At 35.0% G+C, this 22,643-nt stretch overlaps 3 protein-coding genes across 3 annotated transcripts; 2 read left to right on the top strand and 1 right to left on the bottom strand.

Annotated features, from left to right (window-relative positions):
- Nucleotides 1-4,292: 4,292 nt before the first annotated feature.
- LOC132052084 (myb family transcription factor PHL7-like) lies at nt 4,293-13,028 on the top strand. Its single transcript, XM_059443443.1, has 7 exons — nt 4,293-4,597; nt 9,230-9,449; nt 10,476-10,552; nt 10,660-10,702; nt 10,845-10,902; nt 11,091-11,160; nt 12,304-13,028. The coding sequence occupies exons 2-7, from the start codon at nt 9,239-9,241 to the stop codon at nt 12,823-12,825; spliced, it is 981 nt and encodes a 326-aa protein (XP_059299426.1). The 5' UTR covers nt 4,293-4,597; nt 9,230-9,238; the 3' UTR covers nt 12,826-13,028.
- A 695-nt stretch (nt 13,029-13,723) lies between these two features.
- LOC132054530 (proteinase inhibitor PSI-1.2-like) lies at nt 13,724-14,997 on the bottom strand. The gene is made up of 2 exons (XM_059446520.1): nt 14,849-14,997; nt 13,724-14,122 (listed from the first exon to the last, which is right to left on the bottom strand). The coding sequence occupies exons 1-2, from the start codon at nt 14,931-14,933 to the stop codon at nt 13,911-13,913; spliced, it is 297 nt and encodes a 98-aa protein (XP_059302503.1). The 5' UTR covers nt 14,934-14,997; the 3' UTR covers nt 13,724-13,910.
- A 3,891-nt stretch (nt 14,998-18,888) lies between these two features.
- LOC132053893 (uncharacterized) lies at nt 18,889-19,582 on the top strand. Its single transcript, XM_059445987.1, has 2 exons — nt 18,889-19,449; nt 19,553-19,582. The coding sequence occupies exons 1-2, from the start codon at nt 18,889-18,891 to the stop codon at nt 19,580-19,582; spliced, it is 591 nt and encodes a 196-aa protein (XP_059301970.1).
- The last annotated feature ends 3,061 nt before the right edge of the window (nt 19,583-22,643 follow it).

The following is a 22,643-nucleotide window of genomic DNA, read 5'->3' as shown; positions in this document are numbered from 1 at the left end:
AAATATTAAAATATTTATGTTGATCATCTAATATCATGCACATAGTAAATTTCAAGGGACAGCTGATGTAGAAGGTGAGAATGAAAGTGTTGATGAGATAGAAGAATCAATTGTTAAGCTCTTAGACAATCTTTAAAGGAAAGCTATTGAATTCCCTTTTGCTGAAAGTTTGACCAAAAATCTTCGTCAATTTAAGCGTTATATAAGAGATTGAAATTTATGAAACTACTTACAATTTTAGAATTCTATGTCAAACTTGAAATATTAAAACTTCTAATTAATTTTAAATGCATATGTTCCTTAGATTTTAATTTTTATCGGTACGGTATAACTAGTTATGGATTTATGAGTAATTTATTAGTCTTTTCAATTTTTAGTTAATAATATAATAATCAATTGAGATTTTAAATTAACAAGTATTTGTTTTTGTTTATAAAATAAAAAATACAGGAAAATAGTTTTTTGTGTACTTTTGTTTATAACAGCTAAATGAAATCTAAACATGAAGTGTCAGTATACGTACATAACAGTACCTCACTATAACAGCCATGAAATTTTCGGACAAATGCTATCATTATAGAGAAGTTTGACTGTAATGGAGAAATTATATTGATAGCATGCCAGGTGGGTCACCTCCACTTATATGGACTCAGTTTTCGCAATGGTTTCTAGAGAATTTTGTTCCCCACAATGTGAGAGAGAGCAAGAGGAACCAGTTTGAAGGATTGCTCCTATGTTTAATCTTTATTCCTACCATCTAAATTAGAAGTGATGTACTGTACTAATAAAACATACTCCCTCTATCTCAATTTATGTGATACACTTTCCTTTTTAGTTTGTCTTGAAAAGAATAATACATTTTTATATTTTGAAATAATTTAACTTAAACTTCCCCTTTTACCCTTAACGAAATGATTTAGAGCTACAACAATATCATGGCTTGTTTCGGACCACAAGTTCTATTATAGTTCCTTTTTAAAAAAAAAAAATAATTTCGTGCTTGGTCAAACTATATCATATAAATTGGGAAAGAGGAAGTCATATGGGGAATAGGGAAATTAGGAACGTTGGTAAGGGCGCTTTGGGGTTGGTTTAGGTTAGTATTTTTTGGGTATTTTTTTCCTTTATCCTTTACTTTTTTGTTTTTCTTTTTTAAAATTAGAAATCAGGTGGCTTTTTACGATATTGTCACTTGGTGTTATGAATTTAGACCAAAAAAAAAAAAAAATGTTGGTTATGTGTGAGGGGCAATAATTCCCTTCTTCGGGGTGGTCTTTAAATTTTGCCCCTCATAGGTCTTTAAATTTTGCCCCTCATTGTTTTGCCCTTGTTAAAAAAAAATAAATAAATAATTTCGCAAAGTTATCGCCCCTCCCGCGGAAAAACTAAAGTTATGCGGAGGGCATATCATTATAAGTTTAGTTTTCCTTAGGAACTGCGCTTGGGGAATTAAGGAAATTAGGAAGGTTTAAAAAAAAAAAAATGTCTCAAGGCAAAGCTTCCGCATAACTTCCTTTAAACTAAAGTTATGCGGGAGGGGCATAACTATTTTTTCCTTATGAGGCAAAACTTTTCCTTTAGTTTTGTTAAGGTATAACCAAAAGTATTCTTAAAAGTGTGCCTTGAAAAGTTTAAAAAAAAAAAAAAAAAAAAAGGAAAAACTAAAGTTATGCGGAGGGGATTTTTCATGAGGCATAATTTAGTTTTGCGCATAACTTTTTTAAAGGAACTAATGTAATTAAGGCATAACCAAAAGTATGCCTTAACTAAAGTGTGCCTTGAAAAGTTAAAAAAAAAAAAAAAAAAAATGTCTCAAGGCAAAGACATAACTCGCAGGAAAAACTAAAGTTATGCCCATAACTTGTCTCACAGATAATTTAGTTTTTATGGTGTGCTATTACTTTTAATTAAGTCATATCCTATCAGTATGCAAGTGTGCCTTGAAAAGTTAAAAAAAAAAAAAAAAAAAAAAAAAAAAAAATGTCTCAAGGCAAAGTCTTTTCCGCATAACTTTGCTTTTCCTTAAGGATTGTATCTTGGATCAAGCACACTCTCCCCGGCCGTTCGCGAAATTATTTTTTATTTTATGCACGAGCGGGGTTCGAACCCAATATCCGTGCAAAAAAATGTGTGTGAGATCCGGGTCGATAAACAGTGCATTCCAGGAGCAATGGGCTTATGCGATTTATGTTGAAGCTTTGGCTCGGTCTGTTATCCCCTCCTCCTCCTTCTATGTTCTAGTATCTCATCCCCTTCTGGTTACCTTCTTCCCCTGTTATTCTTAGATTTCCCCATTAGTATTGTTCATTATTACCTTGTTGTTCCAATTCTCAGTTGTAATTTGGATGCTGTAAGTATAATTTATGTTGGTGTTGTGTTGATAAATTCGGGTTGTTACACTTGGCTTAATGTAGTGGCTTTGCATATGTTTTTATGATAGATATTTCTTCACAAACCTAACTTTTCAGGGATGAAATAGCATCTTTTCTTGCGATAAAAAGCAAACACAAAATTTAAAAGTCATTAATACCTTCAAAAACAAAAGTAAAGAAACTGATTATTTTAATATATTAGCTCTCAAGATCCTACGAGGGGAAGAGGTCTTTACTAAGACGAGAAGGCAGCTTTCTCTTTGTGAAATCCGAGTGGCACTGCCTCCCAAGTTGAGCAAAAGACAAATACAAAGAATGGTATTCACCACTTTGTACTTGACACCGGATTACAGATCGCTCCAAAAAGGATTATCTTTTTTTCTTGAATATATATTTGAATATTCAAAATATTTAAATATCTTTTTCCGACCAATTAAGAAAAATTATATATTTGAATATAATTTGTTAAGCACATACTACAAATAAAGTCTATTGAAAATAGTCTCTTTATCCCAAAAAGGTAGAGCCGTAGATATAAGGTCTGCGTACATCCTATCCTCTCTAAACTTACATGTGGGATTACACGGGGTATGATGTTGTTGTTGTTATACTGATACTAGAAATAAAGAAAAAGTAATTAAAAAATATTTTATTGACAACCCCATTAAATTAAAGCTAAGAATGAGATTCTCTAATTTTTTTTGTCACTAATGAGATTCTCTAATTAAACTATTAAAGAATGCCAAAAAAGTGCCTAGTCACCTCCAAATGTGTCACTTGATACTCCAAAAACCAGCTCAAGGCATATGAACGATAATTTTATGGCTGGAGAAGAGATGAAATGAATTGGATATGAAAGTACATAAAATAAACTATTAGATGAAGGGGATTAATATATACACCATTCGTGTTAGATCGATCGAATCAACTATAATTAATTGAATATTTCATTAAATTCCAAAATAAGACATCAATTAAGGTTTGTGATTGAATGGATGGGATCCCTCCACCCTTAATCATAGACTTGGGTTTGAGCCCTTAATATGGAAAAAAATCTTATTAGGAAGCATTTCTACCGTTAAATGAACCTTACACAATGTGAATCAGGATCAATCAGAGTCCAAATGGGAGTACCGAAAGAAAGGAAAGAGACGCCTACGCCTTATGTTTATATTAAATTAATAAATACTCTCACCGTCCATGTTTAGTTGTTCAAATTTGATTTGACACACTCCTTAAGCAATAAATAAAATGATAATTTCTATATCATCCCTAATTATTATATATTGGGAAAAGAATTAAAAATAATTATAGTGTTTAATAAGGATAAAATAGGCATAAAATAGTAATTTTTCTCTTGATTTTCTAAAATGGACAAGTAAAGGTGGACATCTACTTTTAAGGGCCGTTTGGCCATGAAATTTTTTCACTTTTTTCTAGAAAACGTTTTCAAACACAACTCCATCTTCAACTCTAACTCCAAAATATCAAATAAAGTGAAAAGTATTTAATTTTCATGGCCAAACACCTACTTAGTACAGTGGACAAGTAAAAGTAGACGGAGAGCAGGGACGGCCAACGGCGTGGGACGGTGCGGTTGCGGGGCAAACCCGCGTAAACCCCCAAAGACTCTAACCCGCCCCGCCCTATTGCCATCCCTAGTCGAAAAGATTTCAAGATATCTATTTTGTATACTCACTTATATCACTTAACCATATATTCTTACTTTAAGTTATATTCCTCAATCAAATTATTGGATCTGACATACATAACAAATGTGGGCAAGTATTTTCGAAATGAAAGCTTGCCAATCAGAAGGAAAAGTTGTACTTACTCATTACCAAAATATCTTTTAAAAAAAAAAAAAAAAACACTAAGTTTGAAAATGAAAGAAAAGAATTGAAGAGAAGAGATGGTCCAAAAAAGCCAATAGTACCAATCAAATAAGAAAAATCCAAATTGCAAAACAGGACTTATCAAAATAACTTATAATCACCTTGTCCCGGAATATTACAAAGTAGATTCCGGGCCGGCCAAGTTAATTAAACAACAATGTCTTTCTCAACTTGGGCAGTCTAATCCTGCCCGCGGTCAGTTTTAAGTTTTATTTACTTTGGAACCCCCTTATTTTTTACTTAAAACAAATTTTCTCCTCAATAAAGTTTCAAGAAATTCAAAAATACTGAAAGAGTGAGGAATTCGAAGATCGCTTCGCTATTATCACTGTAAGATTGTTTTATTTTTATAAATTAATCTTCTTTTGTGAGCTTCTTGTTTCTATTTCTCAATCTTCTGATTCTTTTTTCGTTTTTGTTTTGTTTGGTCAGTTTCTTGATTTTGTGGTGTGTTGTATAAGTGATGAAATTTAAAGATTGAATTTTTATGTTTTCCTTTGATGAATTATGTGGGGTTTGGGCATGTAATTTAGGGTTATGGTAGATGACTTGAGTTGACTACTTTTTTCTTTTCTTTTGAAGCTTTAGAGAGGAAAATTACAAGTAATAACTTGTGTTATGAGCTGAAATGAAGTGTTTAATACAAGGGGTTGAGTTAATTAGCTGGTAAAATTAAAAGGGTGATTGTAATTCTGAATTTTTGGTATATATTGGAATTTGTGGTTGTTGTTCTTTTATATTCCTATACTACAACTACAACAATAACTAGGTCTCAATCTCAAACTAATTTGGTGTTGGAATATGAATTTCTTGAAATTCATTCTATACTGTTTGGGGTCATTTTATTTGAATACTTAATTTTGGAGAATCAGGGAAAAGGCTTATCAGTGTAAATTTGTGTTTAGCTTAAGTGAATTATATATGATACCAGGGGTGACTTGAGCAGCTGGTGAAAATTAGGGATGGCAATTGGGGCAGGGCGGAGCGGGGCAGGGCAGGGCAAGCCCTTAACAGGGCAGGGCAGGGCGTCGCTTAAACAGGGCAGGGCGGGGCAAAATTTATTTTTTGAATTTTTTTAATAGGGCAGGGCAGGGCAAAATTTGATTTTTGCATTGTTTGGTTGTTGAAATCTGGACAGCTTTTGTGTAGTTTGGATCATTGTGTGTCCAGCTAATTCTGTGTAGTTCGGTTGGTATATCATAAGATGGACATATACATTTTCTAATACAATGATATTTGTTTCAGGTTTTTGATGTTGGGTTTATTCCACTTTTTTGTTTCAATTTTATTGGTATGAGACCATCAGTCCATTTCTTATTGTAAAGATTTATTATCATCTTCTCCGTACTTTATGCCTGGTTTTTGAAGATTGGTTGGCAACGGAAAATAAGTGAAAAAGATTGTTGAAGATTGGTTCTTGTGAACAGGTTTTAATTGAAAACTATGATTCAACTGCACTTTTTAGAACTAGTTGGAACTTTGTTTTACTAAAAAACTTGTGAAAATCGATCTTTGCTAGGATCAATCTTTGCAGTTCACAAAATACTAGTGCAACATTACTATGACAATGACCTTTTTCTTTCACAATAATCTTTGCAGGAATTGATTACTAATTATATTTTCAAATCCTAACGATTAAAAAAAAAAAAAAAAAAAAGATTCAATTTCAGGAATTGTTTGTTCAACCAATTTAAAAAAATCAAAAGGATTTTTTATAAAAAAATCCATGCTCCAAAGTGAAAAATAAAGAGGTGAAATGAAAGATAACATAAACGGGGCGGGGCGGGGCGGGGCTTAGCAGGGCAGGGCAAATTTTTTGAAAATGCTAAATGGGGCAGGGCAGGGCGGGTCGAAATCTTAGCAGGTCAAGGCTTGACCCGCCCTAACCTGCCCTAACCCGCCCTATTGCCATTCCTAGTGAAAATTACTAGTCGTAATATACTCCCTCCGTCTCGAAATATTTGTCGTCCTTTCTAAAAATAGTTGTCTCAAAATATTTGTCGTCCTTACTGAAAATACTTGTCTCAAAATATTGGTCGTTCTATTTAATCAAGACAAAATTAAGTAACTTTTTCCCATTTTACCCTTGTATTAATTAGCAATATTTAAGAGGTTCTCACCATTGATGGAGTAAATATTTATTGAGGAGTGGTTACTTGAAATATGTTAAGAGGGTACAATAGTGAAAATGCTACCCTTATAAAAGATTTCTTAAGGGGCGTGTAAATGAAAATTGTGACAAATATTTTGAGACGGAGGTAGTATAAGTTTAGCTCATTTGAAACCTGGGATTGTGAGTTTCAGAGAATCTCCTCCAAAATGTACAAGTAAAGTGAAATAGATATCTAGAGTTGAATGAGTGTGCTCATTCAAGAAAGCTAAGAAGAAAAAGAATAGCTTCTGAATTGAGCTACACAGATGGAGTGAGGTGATAAAGTATTATTGATATGATCTTGAATGAGCGTTACAGTGTAATGAGCTAGCTTGTATCATTAACCCCCATTATTTTTCTTGATAAAGTAATAAATTTCATAAAGAGGGCAAAAAGGCCCGTATACAAGTAATATATCGTTAACCTCCGTTAACCATCTATTGAAAACCTCTTAACAATGTTATTACGTAGTAATAAACTAACTTCCAACTAGCTAAATGAATATTGTTCCCCTCGTACCTTCTTAATTGGACTATTATACCCTTGTCTATTTACAATTGCAATCCGCATAACATTCAGATAGGCGACCTCAACTAGTTTCGAGTCGAGTCATAATTATTATTGTTGTTGAAACTAGGGAATGCCGTCCTTGTACACTACTATAGACTAGTCAATTTTGAGTACAAGGGCAAAAGCCGATAGCGACAGTGGTGGACCCAGGATGTTAAATTCACGGGTTCTCTACTAGCTATTGGCACAATGTACAAGTGATACGTCTATTTGAAACTTGATGGTGAACTTATTTAACATGTAAACTATAATTAATTTTATAGCTAAAAAAAGATAATGTTATTTGTTTACCATTGTCAAAAAAGGAAAAAAAAAAAAAAAAAAAAAAAGAAAAGAAAAAAGGATAATGTTATTCACAATTGTCCTTCGCGTTTACATATTTTGAAAACGATAAATAGAAGCATCATTGCTTACACTCAATTTATTGCAAAAATATTGGCTTTAGATTAACATAACTTGGAAGTTCCTATATTTACAAATGCCAATTTTAAACTATATTTAATTGGTCCCTTAGTATCAGAAGTCAAACAGAAAAATTTAGAGGGAGGGGGATCACGTCGGCAGAAAAGCCAAACTGTTCAGACCAGCGAGAGGGAGAAGAAGAACGCTGAAGTTTTTTCGGGAGAGGTTAGGAAGGATGAGTTTCGTTCTACTGTTGAGGAAGAGGGAGCTTCACATGCTTCAGGAACGTGGGATTGTGGTTTTGTTTTGGGTGGGTGGGGGAGGGGGGTGAGAAAGTAAAAAAGGAAAAGCGAATGAAGAAAAGAAGGAATTTTTTTTTTTTTTTTTAATTTACCAGTTTCAAAAAAAAAAAAAAAAGGATTTTATTTTTTTGTTTTTGTTTTGGGAGAAGAGTGGATATGGAGCCTTGGCGTAATTAGTAAAGTTGGTGCCTTGTGACCAGGAGGTCACGGGTTCGAGCCGTGGAAACACCCGCTTGCAGAAATGCAGGGTAAGGGCACGCGTATAATAGACCCTTGTGGTCCGGTTCTTCCCTGGACCCCCGGCATAGCAGGAGCTTAGTGCACCGGGCTATCCTTTTTTAGTGGATACGAAAATTGTGAAAGAAAGTAAAAACGGAAATGACAAAGTAAAAAAGGACAACAAATATGGTAAAAAAATGAAGAGATTTGGGACAAGGTGGAGTGGCCTCCGTGACGGACAAGATGCGGGAGGCTAGACTGAGATGGTTCGGACATGTCCAAAGGAGAGACATAGATACTCCGGTTAGGAGGTGTGAGAGCCTGGCGATGGAGGGCTGAAAGAGAGGTAGAGGTAGGCCGAAGAAGTACTGGAGAGAGGTGATCAGGCAGGATATGGCTAGTCTTCAACTTACTGAGGACATGACCCGAGATAGGAGGGTGTGGAGGACAAGGATTAGGGTAGAAGGCTAGTAATAGGATTAATAGTATTTTCCTTTCTTGTTGGAGTAGTATTATTTCCAGCATTTTCTTGTATTTCTTATTTTAGTATTCACATATTCGTGTTCTTAGTCTTCTATTACTACTTACTGTCTCTTCTGCTTTAGTTTTCTTGCTATTCTGATGATTGTTCCTATTTTACTTGAGCCGAGGGTCTATCGGAAACAACCTCTCTACCCCACAAAGGTAGAAGTAAGGTCTACGTACACTCTACCCTCCCCAGGCCCCACTTGTGGGATTACACTGGGTATGTTGTTGTTGTTGTAAATAAGTAAAAAGAAATGGAAATAAAAAGCTTCAGCTGAAAAAGACAAAATTCTTGAGGGGAGATTTGACCCTGCACCACGAGGAAATATAGAACTGCTTCATCCGCCTTATTAACCAATGTACTGACTGACTTTTTGAGTCTTGGTCGGCTCACTCATATTTCACCATTTCTTGCCTCTATAAATATATAGATTCCCTCATCCCCAGTCAAAAGCGATGGGTGCTCGAGCTACCACAGAGTTCAACTTGTGTCTGCCCTTGTGAAATTGAATACTTTGATGGCTAAGACAATTTCAATAAATAATGAGTTAACTAACATATAGGAGAATTAGTTGGCCAGGGAATTGTTATAAATGTAAAAAAGGGTACGTGGTGACAATATTTCTTTATATAGAATCAGGGGAATGGGAGCATTTTCAAGAGGACTTGATCTTTTGTTTTCTGTGCATTGAGTTTGAGAAAGTAATGCTCTTTTATTTCTTTTGCTGATTTTGAAATTCTTGTAGTACTTTTTAATTCTTTGTTTTATGACTGCTTCATTATTTTCTGTAGATAAATGAAATGTATCAGCCCAAAGGCGCTCCCAGTCCAAGCTTAGTCCAGAACAATGCAGCTGTGCATAGCCAGTCATTAGACTGTGGTGGCGGCTCAATGGATCCGATGAGTGGAGGCAACAACAATCCCAGTCTTGCCTCAAAACAACGTCTGCGTTGGACCAACGAGCTTCATGAGCGATTTGTTGATGCTGTAGCACAACTTGGTGGCCCGGATAGTAAGTTTCTGGACTTTCACTTTGGTCAGTCTCCTTATGTAACCCACCCCCCCACACACACCCCACCACTCTTGCCTATGGACCACGGTAGCTATGTTGGAGTGGCTTGGGTTTCTACCTTTTGGAGAGTCCTTTGGGAGCATTACAGTCAGGTACTCGGGTGCACAGAGATGCTTGTGCACAAGCATACACAAATCATAAATAACCGATGGTAGATGGCAATGTAAATGCGACCCTGCTCCCAAGAATCTGGGCGGTCAACTTTCACTTGACCCGATTATTGGTTATTTTTCCATATATTTGCTCAAGCTTTAGCTTTATGCAAAATATCCGTAAAAAATAAAATGATAGCTTATTAAAATCTTTGCAATTGGAGATATAATTGAACTTTGGTAAATTTGTAAGGTGCTATAAGGTTCAATTTGTATGTTTATATAATGTATGATCTACCAGCAGTCAATCATTAAATTATGTGGATTTGGCTACTGTAATAACTAATACACTTTTTTCCTAATTCATATTTACACTTTTTCCTTTTTTAAACGTCCTAGAATGTCTGACGCTTCAACTAAAGAATTACTTTATACAACTGCTTCAAGTTTCTAGAATTCATATTTATTTAAGTAATCAGATTTAAGTTTTAATGTGATGATTGCTACTAAATTTTTAACTGTTACATAACATTTAGTCCAGTGTAACTACCACTTAGATAATATATAAGTCAAACTATCTTGTATTCCATGCCAGTCAAACCATGTTACATAAAAAGGACAGAGGAAGTACCAACTCTTTGAGGTGTGACAAAAGTATCCAGTATCTCCTTGTGTTTACATGTGGTGTAGGGGCAGTATGCTAGAAAATCCAGCCTTTCCTTTTGGATTTTTTGGAAGCCTTGATACTGTAACTGCTGTCCTGTTAGGACCTCTTGTACTTCTGCTGTACCTCTTTGGTACTCTTTGTTATAAATTTACTTTTCCTTATCCAAAAAATTAATAAATGTTATTGATATTCTTTTCTACGGTTCAGGAGCTACACCGAAAGGCGTTCTTAGAGTCATGGGTGTACAAGGACTAACCATTTACCATGTAAAAAGCCATTTACAGGTATACATTCACCACATTTTATTTTTACAACTTATCCTCCGGGGATGTGTGCTTGTATTATATTTTGTTAGGGTAACTGACTTGCATTTATTTTCCTGTTGACTCAGAAATATCGACTTGCTAAATATCTTCCAGATTCCTCATCTGATGGTAGGTTCTGATGGAATTCGAAATCTTCATGGTCGTTTGTTCCTTATATTTTGAACCTGCTTGATTATTTGAAAATGTGCTGAGGTTGGTTCTAATCCAGTAATGCTAACTTACTAACGTGGCTTCGTCTTGTGATTGCAAGGTAAAAACTCTGATAAGAAAGAATCAAGGGATATGCTTTCAAGTTTGGATGGTTCATCGTGAGTAGATTATCCCTTGTTTCTTGTGTAGATCTCTTTTGAATGCTCACAAACTGGGAATGCATCTACACTAGTAATCTGTTCTAAAATGACCATATAGACAGTCTTTGTTTGATTGAAAAATCTAAGTGGTTTGTATCTTTGAGGATCTTAAATATTTTACCTGAGTGAGAATTGTTTGTTAACAGAGGTGTGGAAATCACTACGGCTCTAAAGCTGCAGATGGAGGTGCAAAAGCGACTCCATGAGCAACTGGAGGTAGGTTCTTTTAATGGTTTTTGGATAATTGGTATGGATATAGTCCTCCGGAAGCATTTAATTGACAGGTAAAGGAAGGTGGAGGAGAGTCTTAACTTTCCTGCTTTTGTAACAGGAATATTCCTTCTCTTTTCCAATAGGAAATTAGTCTTTTGCACAGTTGCAAAAATAATAAGCAATTGCTAACCACCAACTTTTTAAATTTCGCTTTAAAAGTCTTCAGCATGCTGCTTAAACAAACACCTGCAAGAATCTTTTTCCCTCATTTACTTATCTTGTGTCAAGAAAATGTTTCTCTGAGTATATCGAGTCTCTTAAAAGGCGGAGCAACTGTACTAGTGTGATATACACTATTCCGTCCATTGTTTATGAAATGGAATACACTACAACAAAATATGCTTTTAGCGGCAATTAGTTAATGGCAATAACTTAATTGCCGCTAATTGTATTCTAGAATCAATTATTACCTGCAAGTGGCAATACAAAACTTTAGCCCTAACAATTTATGCCGCTAAAGGCTTAGCGACCTTGGATCTAATGGCATTTAGCCAATTGCTGGTAAATGTTTTTGTGGCAATAACTATTGCCGCTAAAAGCCTCTTTTGATGTAGTGATAATGTAACAGAAAGTATACCAACTTTCCTTGTTTTGTAGTGGTAGAGGTATTAGCCTTCCATTGGTTCGAAGCTATTAAGAGGAAGAGAAATAATGCAAAAGACGTTTTTCTTTTTCTAAGTGAGGAATAATGCAAAAACAAGTTGTAACAGAAAGATTATCTTTCTTATAGGTTAACAATATTCTATGTTAGAGGATCAAAATTCCCATATGTCTGACCATTTTCATGCAGACTCTTGGACATGCTCATGGGCATGGCTACCAAATGAAAATGGCCATACTTTATAGATTAACTTCATTCTGCCCAAAAAAAATTCCTAGAAACTGACAGAAATTATCTATTGTTTCACCAAAAGCTCGTGATTAATTGACCATTCTTTATGAAATGGACAGAAATTCACTTGGAATAATTAAATTCATCTTTGCTTTACTTCTCTTGAGTTTGTTAAGCATACTATTCTGCATGGAGGACTCCCGTTAATCAAGTCCTGCAAAAGTTTCATGCCCTCTTTTTTCTTAAATTAACAGGTCCAGAAACAGCTACAACTTAGAATAGAAGCCCAAGGGAAGTATTTGAAGAAGATAATCGAAGAGCAACAACGGCTCAGTGGAGTTCTTGAAGTTCCTGGTTCTGGGGTCACTGCTCCTCCAACCGGTGACAACGGCCCAGAATCTGATAACAGGACTGATCCAGGGACTCCTGCACCATCATCTGAGACCCCTCATGTCGATAAGCCTGTAAAAGCACATGTCCCAACCAAGAGCCTTTCTATGGATGAATCATTCTCTTCACATCATGAGCCTCTAAGTTCAGACTCTGATTGCCAAGAGAGCCCTAACGGTGAGAGGTCATCAAAGAAACAAAGAGTTGGCACAAGTGCAGCATTCACAAAAGAAAACGCGGCACTTCCACATCAGATATTGGAATCAAGCTTGAGCCCACCATACCAGCAACCACATTCAGTTTTTATGACGAGGGATCAATTTAATCATACATCAGGATTATCTCTAGGCATCGAGGATCATAAAGTTTCTGGGAGCAACATGTAGTTATTCGATGCCACGCCAGCATGCTGCTTGTGCAACATGACTTCAATTTATATAGTTTGTGTAACCTCTGAATATATGTATAATTGTATAATTCTCATTTGGTCACAGATACCGCTTGGTCTTTAATGTAGTAGGTTTGAGTTACTCTTTTATCTCCAGAGGCTTAACCATTTATTTATGATAATAGGGGCAGTTTTTATTTATTGCTATATTGAAGGTTCTGCATTCCGCTCAGGCTAGTTTGGCTTGAGGATAGTAGTCTTGTTTTTATTGAAAGTTCTGCAGTCTGTCTACACAGCTTATATCAATGCCAATGACGAGGGTACTGTTGCTTATATGCTGGAGGTAACATTATGTCATTGTTACTGGACCACTGATTAGCTTCTATCACAGTTTGTATGCAACACCTCAATGTTGCAGGTAGCTCCTTCGTGACTGAATCTGTTGTGGGTGAGTCTTGTTAGGATCAAACGTTTATATCATTATGCGAAAAGTAATAGCTGATGTCAAGAGCACAACTTTATTTCTTAATCAAACCCATCAAGCAAGTGCCCTATTCAATCATGGCTCCAACTTGGGCCATCTTTGACCTTCACCTGCGCCTTGACATAAGTAGGATGTTGGAGTTACCTAACAATCACTTCCTCCGCCCCCCCCCCCCCCACCCCACCCCCACCAACTCGCCTACCCAAAAAAAAAAAAAAAAAAAAAATCACTGCCGCACACAATATGTTGTTCTTGGGAATTGAACCATGACCTTGATGTTCACCACATTTCTTATGTCGTATTTGTCATCGCTTTGTAGTTCTGCCTATGTGAGCTTCCCACCCAAGTAACAGTTCAGTTTCAAGTGCGGATAAAGAAGGATTATGGTAGGCGACAACTAGCATAGAAGAAGTTTAATTATGATGAGAAGCTTTGCTCAGTAATTTACTATATAAGATGATTAAACTTTTTTAGCTTTATAAAAGCTTAGTCAAGGAATGTCAAAATTCCATGACACATTAGAGATCACCTAAGGAGCATGACCTCAGGCTTTATTACATACAGCAAATATTTATGTAGTTTAGCTAGTAGCATTCCAACTAGTAATCAGTTCCAGTACAAATGAGATCACCATTCTCTTTGAAAAGCTTGCAGTTTTCAGGTAAAGTGCAACAGTTGTCGCAATAAGATTCAATTAACTTATGTCGTCCATGGCGAGTTGGGCAAATCATGTAAGCTGCATCGTTGATGCAATTCCGAGGACATGACTTCTCATCTGCAGTTGCCACTTTGCCTCCTAGTACAAGTGTTCCTACAAATGCAACCAGTTAAAGTGAAAATCCGTATCACTAATTAACTATGGTCTAGTGATAAATGTGTAGGTAAAAGATACACGTCTTGCCTTCATTAATTTGGTATAAACAAGTAAGTTTTTACCATCTTCGGACATATACACTATCAGGTTATGGATTTAACTGATTTACCAAAAAAAAAAAAAAAAAGGTTATGGATTTAAGTATTCTATAATGAGTGTATAATTTTTGTGCATTATGATCGCATGAATGTATTTTAACTACTTGTAGCAGGTTAATTATCAACCTTATTGTTTAGGTTACTAATGCTCCTTATTTATGAATGCTTACCTGTGATTTTATCTTTTAGATCGGTCACTTAATAGTGTACGTCGAACTTGTTTTGACACTGTCTAGTGTATATAAGTTAATTCTTTTACAGAATAAAAATATAACTTGCTAAAACCCGTTAAAGTATATGCCGGTTTGAGAATTCGTTCCACTATCGATGCATATAAAATAAATCCATCTTGTTAGTCACTAAGGCCCTAACTTTCATTCTATATCTGAAGTAACATATAATCAAACAAAAAACAATTTGACATAAAAAAATCATTTCACTTCCTAAGCATGACAGTACAAGCACAATCAAGAACCGTGTTTTATCCTGAAATATCCCTTTTCATTATTTAACAAAGTATCACTTTTAGTTTATATCTTAAAAAAGTTATGCTGAAATTGCTTACCACACAAGAGGAGGAGAGCAAGGAAACCAACTTTGTGAATAGCCATATTGCTTTCTCTTGAGTTACTACTTTGTGCAAAGACCATGTTATACGATCAACCTGTTTATAGCGGATGAATGATCTAAAGAAGGAAAAATTGAAACAGATGAACATGCGATATGACTTTGTTTCATTCCAAAAAAGTAGGTATTTCTCAAAGGATATAATTGTTGCACCAACATTGTAAAAATTGAACGCTATTTGTGTAGTTTAGCATGTTATAGCTGGTTAGTTATCATTTTTATTACGTTATCAATTGAGATATGTCACTAATTACTTAGTGACCTGACTGTAGGTGTGTACAAAGAAAACGGACAAATCGCATCAATCCCACAAATCGAGTCAAACCGGAAAAAAAAAGACCGACTAGTGGTTTGGTATAGAAAAGAAAAATCTGACCACAATTGATTTGGTTTGGTATTAACTAAAAAAAAGTCAAACCGAGACGAAGTCAATTCGACATTATATTTATAATTTATTCTGTAAATGTAATTTCTTTAACTTTGTCATTGTTTTTTATTTTTTGACATTTTAACACCATGTTTTAATCTTGGAATTGTATCCCACAGTCCATATATATTTACTTAAAGGAAGCTCAAATCAAAACAAAATGTTTTTCCCCATGTCTGTATATATTAACGTAAATGAAATTATATTTTTCTTATACCTGGCAGAAATCCATCAATTTTTAATCAAATTTTTCTGTGTACATAAAGTTTCTGATGTTAGAAAGGATTCAAGTTCTAAAACTTGAGCTCGCAATATATGATATGAATCTTTCTCCCTTTTGTGGCGTGGTAGTTGATATTACTGTGTGTAATTGTTTACGCTGAATTAGATTAGGTATGACTGTATGAAATAATGTAGTATTTACATCATATCTCACAAAGTTAAATAAATTTTGTTGTAAGATATTTCATATCGAACCGAAAAAAAAAAAATCGAAAAAAACTGTGAATGAAAAATCCGAATTTCATTGGTTTGGTTTATAAACATAGAAAATCAAAATAATTGGTTTGGTTTGATAAATGCAAAATCCGAACCAACCCGACCTATGCAGACACGTAATTATACATTTTTAAAAAAAAAATCATTAATGCATAAATTATGAACTTTTAATAGCCACGCACTTTACTTGTTGCAGCAGCGTGTGGACTTTTCCATTAAACTATTAAATCCGCAGATGCAAATCAACCTTTGAAATTCAGAGAAAGGGGAAATTCATAGAGAGGTTTAAGATATTGGATTTCGAAATTTGCTGATATAAGTAAAAACCAAGAAGTTTGGCAGCCATATATATTTGTCTCCCTTAGAATGAGTACTATTGACTCGAAATATTATTAGACATTGTTACAGTAAAAGTTAGCAGGAATTCCTCCACAATAAGCATAGGACTGAACCAGTACTATTGCAGCAATGTGGAAATGTTTCTCACATGAACTTAACTTACATACCATGAGATTTAGTGTAAAGAACTATTACACAATCAAGTAATTTATTGTTGTAACAGGTTACTGGTCTTATTTTTTATATATTTCACTTGTTATGGATATTTAATTGCAAGTGTCTTTTAGATGATATGATAATATATTTTTTTCTTATCTTTTAGTATTTACAAGTTGAACCCATATCTTATACCCCAGTTACTAAATTTGTACAGCACAGAGTTTAGTAGAAGAATACACCATGACTTCCATTTGTTTTATTTCCCTCATTAGCAGATGCAGCATCCCTCATTAGCATATGCAGCACTTTGATGTCTTTTTCTTTGAAATAATGTACGATGAGGAAGTTACATTTCCACCTTCACTAGTCAAATCCATTAGGATGAGAATTGAGATGGTGGGAGAACTTATTATCAGGAGATGTAGAAGTCAAAAAAGTAGTTATAATTAGTGTACGTTAAAGAAGTGGTCACGACTCATGAGATGTTGCGTACACCTGTTGATGTTGGTTCTACATGTCAGCCAAAAAAATTATTAGTATATGCTAAAAAGTAATTACTTACTCGCTTTTGATTTGAATAATAATTGAGAAGACACATTCTGAAAAAGAAAAAAAAGAAGCAGCTTTCTATATCCCTAAAATATCTCTCCTAATTAAATTAAATGAAAAAGGAACTACGGGTAAAATTTGTTGTGTATAACTTTTTTTTTTTTTTTTTTTTTAATCTCAAAAAGGAACCACGGGCAAAAATTTCATGAGTCGTACTCGTAGAATCTTTTACTCCATATTTTCACTACCAGACGCAATGCATTTACTAAAATTTATGTAGTTGTGCTGGAAAATTGGTTTCTTAATAAAAGTACACCAGTTATCGACTATACTAGATGCTCCTTGCCAAGTTGAACCTGCACCACGTCATGAGAAGTTGCTCACTTTGGTTTATGCAGAGGCGGATTCAGGATTTAAATTCTAGGGGTTTAATATTAAGATTTTTCGTATTGAACCCATTATATTTTTAAAGTTATGGGTTCATGTCAACTATTTATTATAATTTTAATAACTTTTTACACATAAATTTATGCTCTGCGTCGAAGAAGGAACCCCTAACTTGCTATGCTAGATACGCCCCTGTTTATGCTAGATAGATTTTTCACCTTTGCCCCTGTTTATGCTAGATAGATTTTTCACCTTTTTAAAATGGGATTTCGATTATTATAAAAAAGTTCACTCATGGTCTAATGTAGCAACGTACACTTTGGTCAAAGAATCGGTGGAAACTTGAAATATGTACAAGTTTAGTTTGCAATTGTTTATTCTTTCATTCAGATAGCAGCTTGCTTCACGCCATCTAGGTACATTCTGCTAAATTTCTGAGTTCAGACATTAATTAGTTAGTATAAATAAATTTATGATTATTAAACAATAATTAAAAAGGCAAGGAAATTGATTATTGTTCCTGTAGTATTTGAATTGTCAATATAGATTAGGAGACTTACGGATTTCTCCTTTGCGGAGACAGATCGTGTCAGCGATTGTCGGGAATCCTCATGAAGCGGATGGATGATCTCTTTGTCCACAACCTAGATATATGTATCATTAGAGATAGGGTTTAGGAGAAGCACAATCCAATAATATAATGGACTAACGAGCTAACAGACTAATTAGCACCTTTTATGGATGAATCCGACCCAATAACTATTTCCTATAGTTCCCTTGTTGAAATCACGCATAGCTAATATCAAGTCCATATACACCAGGGTATAGATCCTATATTTGGTTGGTACATGGTCATAATTTTGTGATGTGGCAATTAATTGTTCTTTTGATCTCCGACGAAAGAAAAATATTCCGATTCTTGTAAAACTCTCTTTGTCCTAAATTAGTTGTCGTATTTCACATCATGAGAGTGAAATTAGGTTTTGACCAAAATTTTAATTTTTTTTTCTTTATCAAATTGACATGAGAAATGTTGTAACTTGTAGTATTTTTCGTATAGCTTTTGATTTTTTTTTTAATAAAATATTGAGTTGATCTAGTTTAATTTAGCTTAAAAAATTAGTCAATTTGACTCTCCAAAAGTGAAACATGATAGCTAATTTGAGACGAGTATTACATTAACTTCTAATTAAAATGCGCATATTAAGTCCCTTTTTGGAGGCAATATATTAAATTTAACAATTTTCACAACTATATGGATAAGACTGGGTGATGATAACACAAAATACTTCTTCTCTGATTTTAAGTCCCTTTTTGGAGGCAATATATTAAATTTAACAATTTTCAGAACTATATGGATAAGACTGGGTGATGATAACACAAAATACTTCTTCTCTGTTATTAAACAAAGGAAGTTAATCCAATCAGTATGTCAGATACAAGATGAGCATAATCAAGTCCAACATGACTCCCAACAGATCTCTGGGGTTTTTGTTAGATACTACCAACAACTTTTAGGACAGGATCAGGGTCAAAGGTGTAAGGCTTACTCAGGGTTCTTTTCACAAGGGCCAAGGCTGACAAAGTTGCAACAATGTCAACTGTTGAGATCATTCACCATGAAACAAGTCAAGGAAGTTATGTTTAGTATTAATGAGAACAAGAGTCCGGGTCCTGATGAGTATGGGAGTGGATTCTACAAAGCTGCTTGGTCTATCATTGGACAGGACATACGTGATGCTATACTAGAATTCATGAGCTCAGGAAAATTGTTGAGGCAGTTGAATGCTACCCTGATTTCATTAATTCCTAAGGTGGATCATCCCATCAGTGCTAGCAAATTCAGACCTATTTCCTGTTGTAATGTCCTTTATAAATGTATTTCCAAGCTATTATACACTAGGTTGGCTGAGGTTTTGCTAGCATTGGTAAGTGATACACAAGCTGCATTTGTAAAGGACAGGTCCATAGTACATAGTGTACTAATGTGTCATGACTTGCTCAGACTCTACAACAGGAAGATGACATCACCTAGATGTCTTATGAAGATAGACTTGAAAAAGGCATATGACATCGTAAATTGGGATTTTGTTCATGAAATGCTTGTTAAGTATGGGTTCACACCTAAATTTGTCCAACTGATTATGGTTTGCGTGACAACAACTAGTTTTTCAGTCAAGGTAAATTGGGAAAGTTATGGATACTTTGAAGGAAAAAAGGGTTTGAGACAAGGTGACCCCATATCACCTGTGTTATTTGTGTTTTGATGGAATACCTTACTAGGGTGCTGAAACAAATGTGCAAGCTACTTGATTTCAAGTTCCACCCTATGTATAAGGAGTTGCAGCTTACTCATCTCACATTCTTGATAACCCATGATTTTCTATAAAGGCAATGTGGCTTCTGTAAAGAGGATTAAGGAGGCTTACTACACTTCTCAAATACTACTAGCCTTGCTAACGAAACTCAGAGAAATCAAGTTTCTCTATGGCTGGTCTAAATGATGAAGTAAGAGCACAACTATTGGAGATCACAGGATCTCAGGTTAGACAATTTCCTATGAGATATTTGGGCCTGCCTTTGTCACTCAAGAAATGGAGTATGTTGGATTGTCACCAACTTAGCGTGAAGATTACTGAGAAAATCAGAACAATATCAGTCAGGCACCTACCCTATGCTGGAAAACTGCAGGTAATTAATTCCATTATATTCTCTATTCCCAATTTTTGGCGAGTTGTCTTCATATTACCTCAAAGTGTTTTGAAAGAAGTGGATAGGAAGTGTAGAGAATTTCTTTGGGGAAGTAATGAGGAAGCAAGAAAAGTTGCTCTTGTGGCTTGGGATTCTATGTGCAAACCAAAGAAACAAGGTGGTTTAAATATTAGAAGTTGTAGAAAATGGAATTTGGCATCAGTCAGCAAGCTGATTTGGTTGTTAGTTACTGATAAAGAAGTACTGTGGGTGAAATGGATACATGGGATATATATGCAACCTAGTGATGATTTCTAGAGTCATGTTGCCCCAAATGACTCTAGCTGGTATTGGAAGAAGATAAACAAGATAAAACTGGGGATACAAAACTGGTACAGGAATGGTAATTATATTTTGATTGATAATGGTAACTATGTTGTTACCAAGAGTTACCTTACCATACTTGCAAATGGATTTGTTGATAACCATAACCTGGTCTGGAGTAAGCTTTTACAACCTAAACACAGGTTCATCTTGTGGTTAGCTTTTCAGAGGAAATTGCTTACTAAAGATAGGATGATTGGGATGGGTATAAGTTATACAACTGCTGGATCGTACATATATATATATATATTACTACAAGAAAAATTATATTTGGCAACAAAAATTTTTTTGTTGCCATAGATTGATTATTGTTGCAAAAAGTACTTTTGGCAACAAAAAAAATATTTTGTTGCATGAACTTTTCCCAACAGCTGTTATTGCAACAACGTGCAACAACTTTTTTTTTTGTTGCCAAAAGTACTTTTTGCAACAATAATCAATACTATGGCAACAAAATTAAATTCTTTGGCAACAAGAAAATCATTTGCCAACAATAAAACTAAGTTGTTGCCAAATATAAAATTTTTTGTTGCGATTTGTATACTTTCTTGTAGTTATATGTGATCAAGGAGAAATGGAAGATGCTCAGCACCTCTGGAGTGTAACTGGGTTCAAACACTTTGGAGTGGGGTCAATCAATGGTTGGAAATACAAGTACCTCAGATGAAGCCTAAGGCAGTATTGAGATGCATCAAACAGCATCACTGGTGCAAGATGAAGAAGGAAGTAGTAGATGCTGCATATAGAGCACTGATGTACTTTACGTGGTAGGCCAGAAATTGGAAGATCTTTAGAGAACTCAATGTAAATACCAGTTTTGTAATACAGCAGATAAAGTTCATAGTAAAGGAGAGGATTGGTATGTTTATAGGATCAAAACAAGCTAGAAAATGTATAGGTTACCTAGAGGCAATTTGTAACTAGTATTTCCTGAGGCTTGTTACTCCTGGCAACTTTGGCTAGGGGTTCAGGTGCTCTTTGGTTTGTTCCTTTGTTTGGTTGTGATGGTAATAAAATTTAACAGGTTATTCCCAAAAAAAAAAAAAAAAAATTATTATCAAGAATTATGTTTAATCTTTAATATAGAGAGATCAAATTTGTTACATGGACAGTGCTTTTGAAGTCTCCGAGCAAAACCATGCATTAGACAATTTTGCAATAAGGATTATTACGATATAAATGAACACTAACCCTGCTATAATGTTACATCATGGATAATCCTTATTCCTAATTGCAGAGATTCAACCCTTAGGTCCATAATATTCAACTTAATAATTTAATTTATATCCTGCAGGAGAAATATGCCTGCGTAGATTTATGGAATTCTATACCTATATTGGGTGGAAAACGCACCCGAGGTTAGTTTGTACGATCGGATGCTCAGGAGGTTCGGAGGATCCATATAGCTGACTTTCACTCCTACCGACTCCTGTCACATCTATCGATCTCGATCGGAGCGCCGCATCATATACGAACATTGGGGTCACAGAGAGTGTTATCCAAACCTGTGTTCAAAATCAAAAACCAAAATCTAGAAACTGCAAACGGAAAATCAGAGTAAACCAGAAACTGAAAACGGAAAAAAAATTAAGAAACTAAATATCCGAGTTCATAGAATTCATTGTGTGTCCTTAAGGAATTTAATCCCCTTAATTACCCGAGGTTAAGGATTACTTCCTTACAGGATAAAATCGATAAACCTGCCAACAGAGTAGCGGTACCTCAAACGCCAATGACTTCACGCGAAATCAAAGATGTCAACGAATCACACAAAACACTGACTTAGTTTTTGTTTTGTAAAAGTATGCAGAATGCCAGAATGCAGATTTCAAAAATTTTAGTATTTTGAAAAATGAGGCATTGCCTCTAAATTTATAGCCTGTGAAACACCTGTTCAGAACAGGTGTGGTGTCTGTTTAGAATATTCCGCGAATTATCAATCAATCAGATCATTTGACCAAATCCTAAGCTGAAGCCGAGCGAGACCATGGCGCGAGGGGAGTCCCTCTTCTCAACTCTTTAAGAGCTAGAAGAAGTGCTTCTCTATTTAATCACACTTATTTTCCTTTCCACCACCTATGTGGGACAAAGCTCTTTTCCAAAAAAGGACTTTGCTTTAAATCTCATTTTCTCTCTATTTCCTTTTTCCCTCCATTTCTCATTCACACCCACTCAGTTAGCTTCATTCATTAGCTAGCTTCAACAGAGAGGTCACATCACCCGTATTTTAGGGGTTGAAAAATCTAACTTTGGCTTATATAAGGATAGCTAGGATAGAAGGAAGGGCATCTTGCTCGCA

Source organism: Lycium ferocissimum, chromosome 4 (genome assembly GCF_029784015.1).
Source record: "Lycium ferocissimum isolate CSIRO_LF1 chromosome 4, AGI_CSIRO_Lferr_CH_V1, whole genome shotgun sequence".
NCBI classification, from domain to species: Eukaryota; Viridiplantae; Streptophyta; class Magnoliopsida; order Solanales; family Solanaceae; genus Lycium; species Lycium ferocissimum.
The sequence above is the reverse complement of the archived record's forward strand: the minus strand, read 5'-3'. Positions and strand labels throughout refer to the sequence as shown.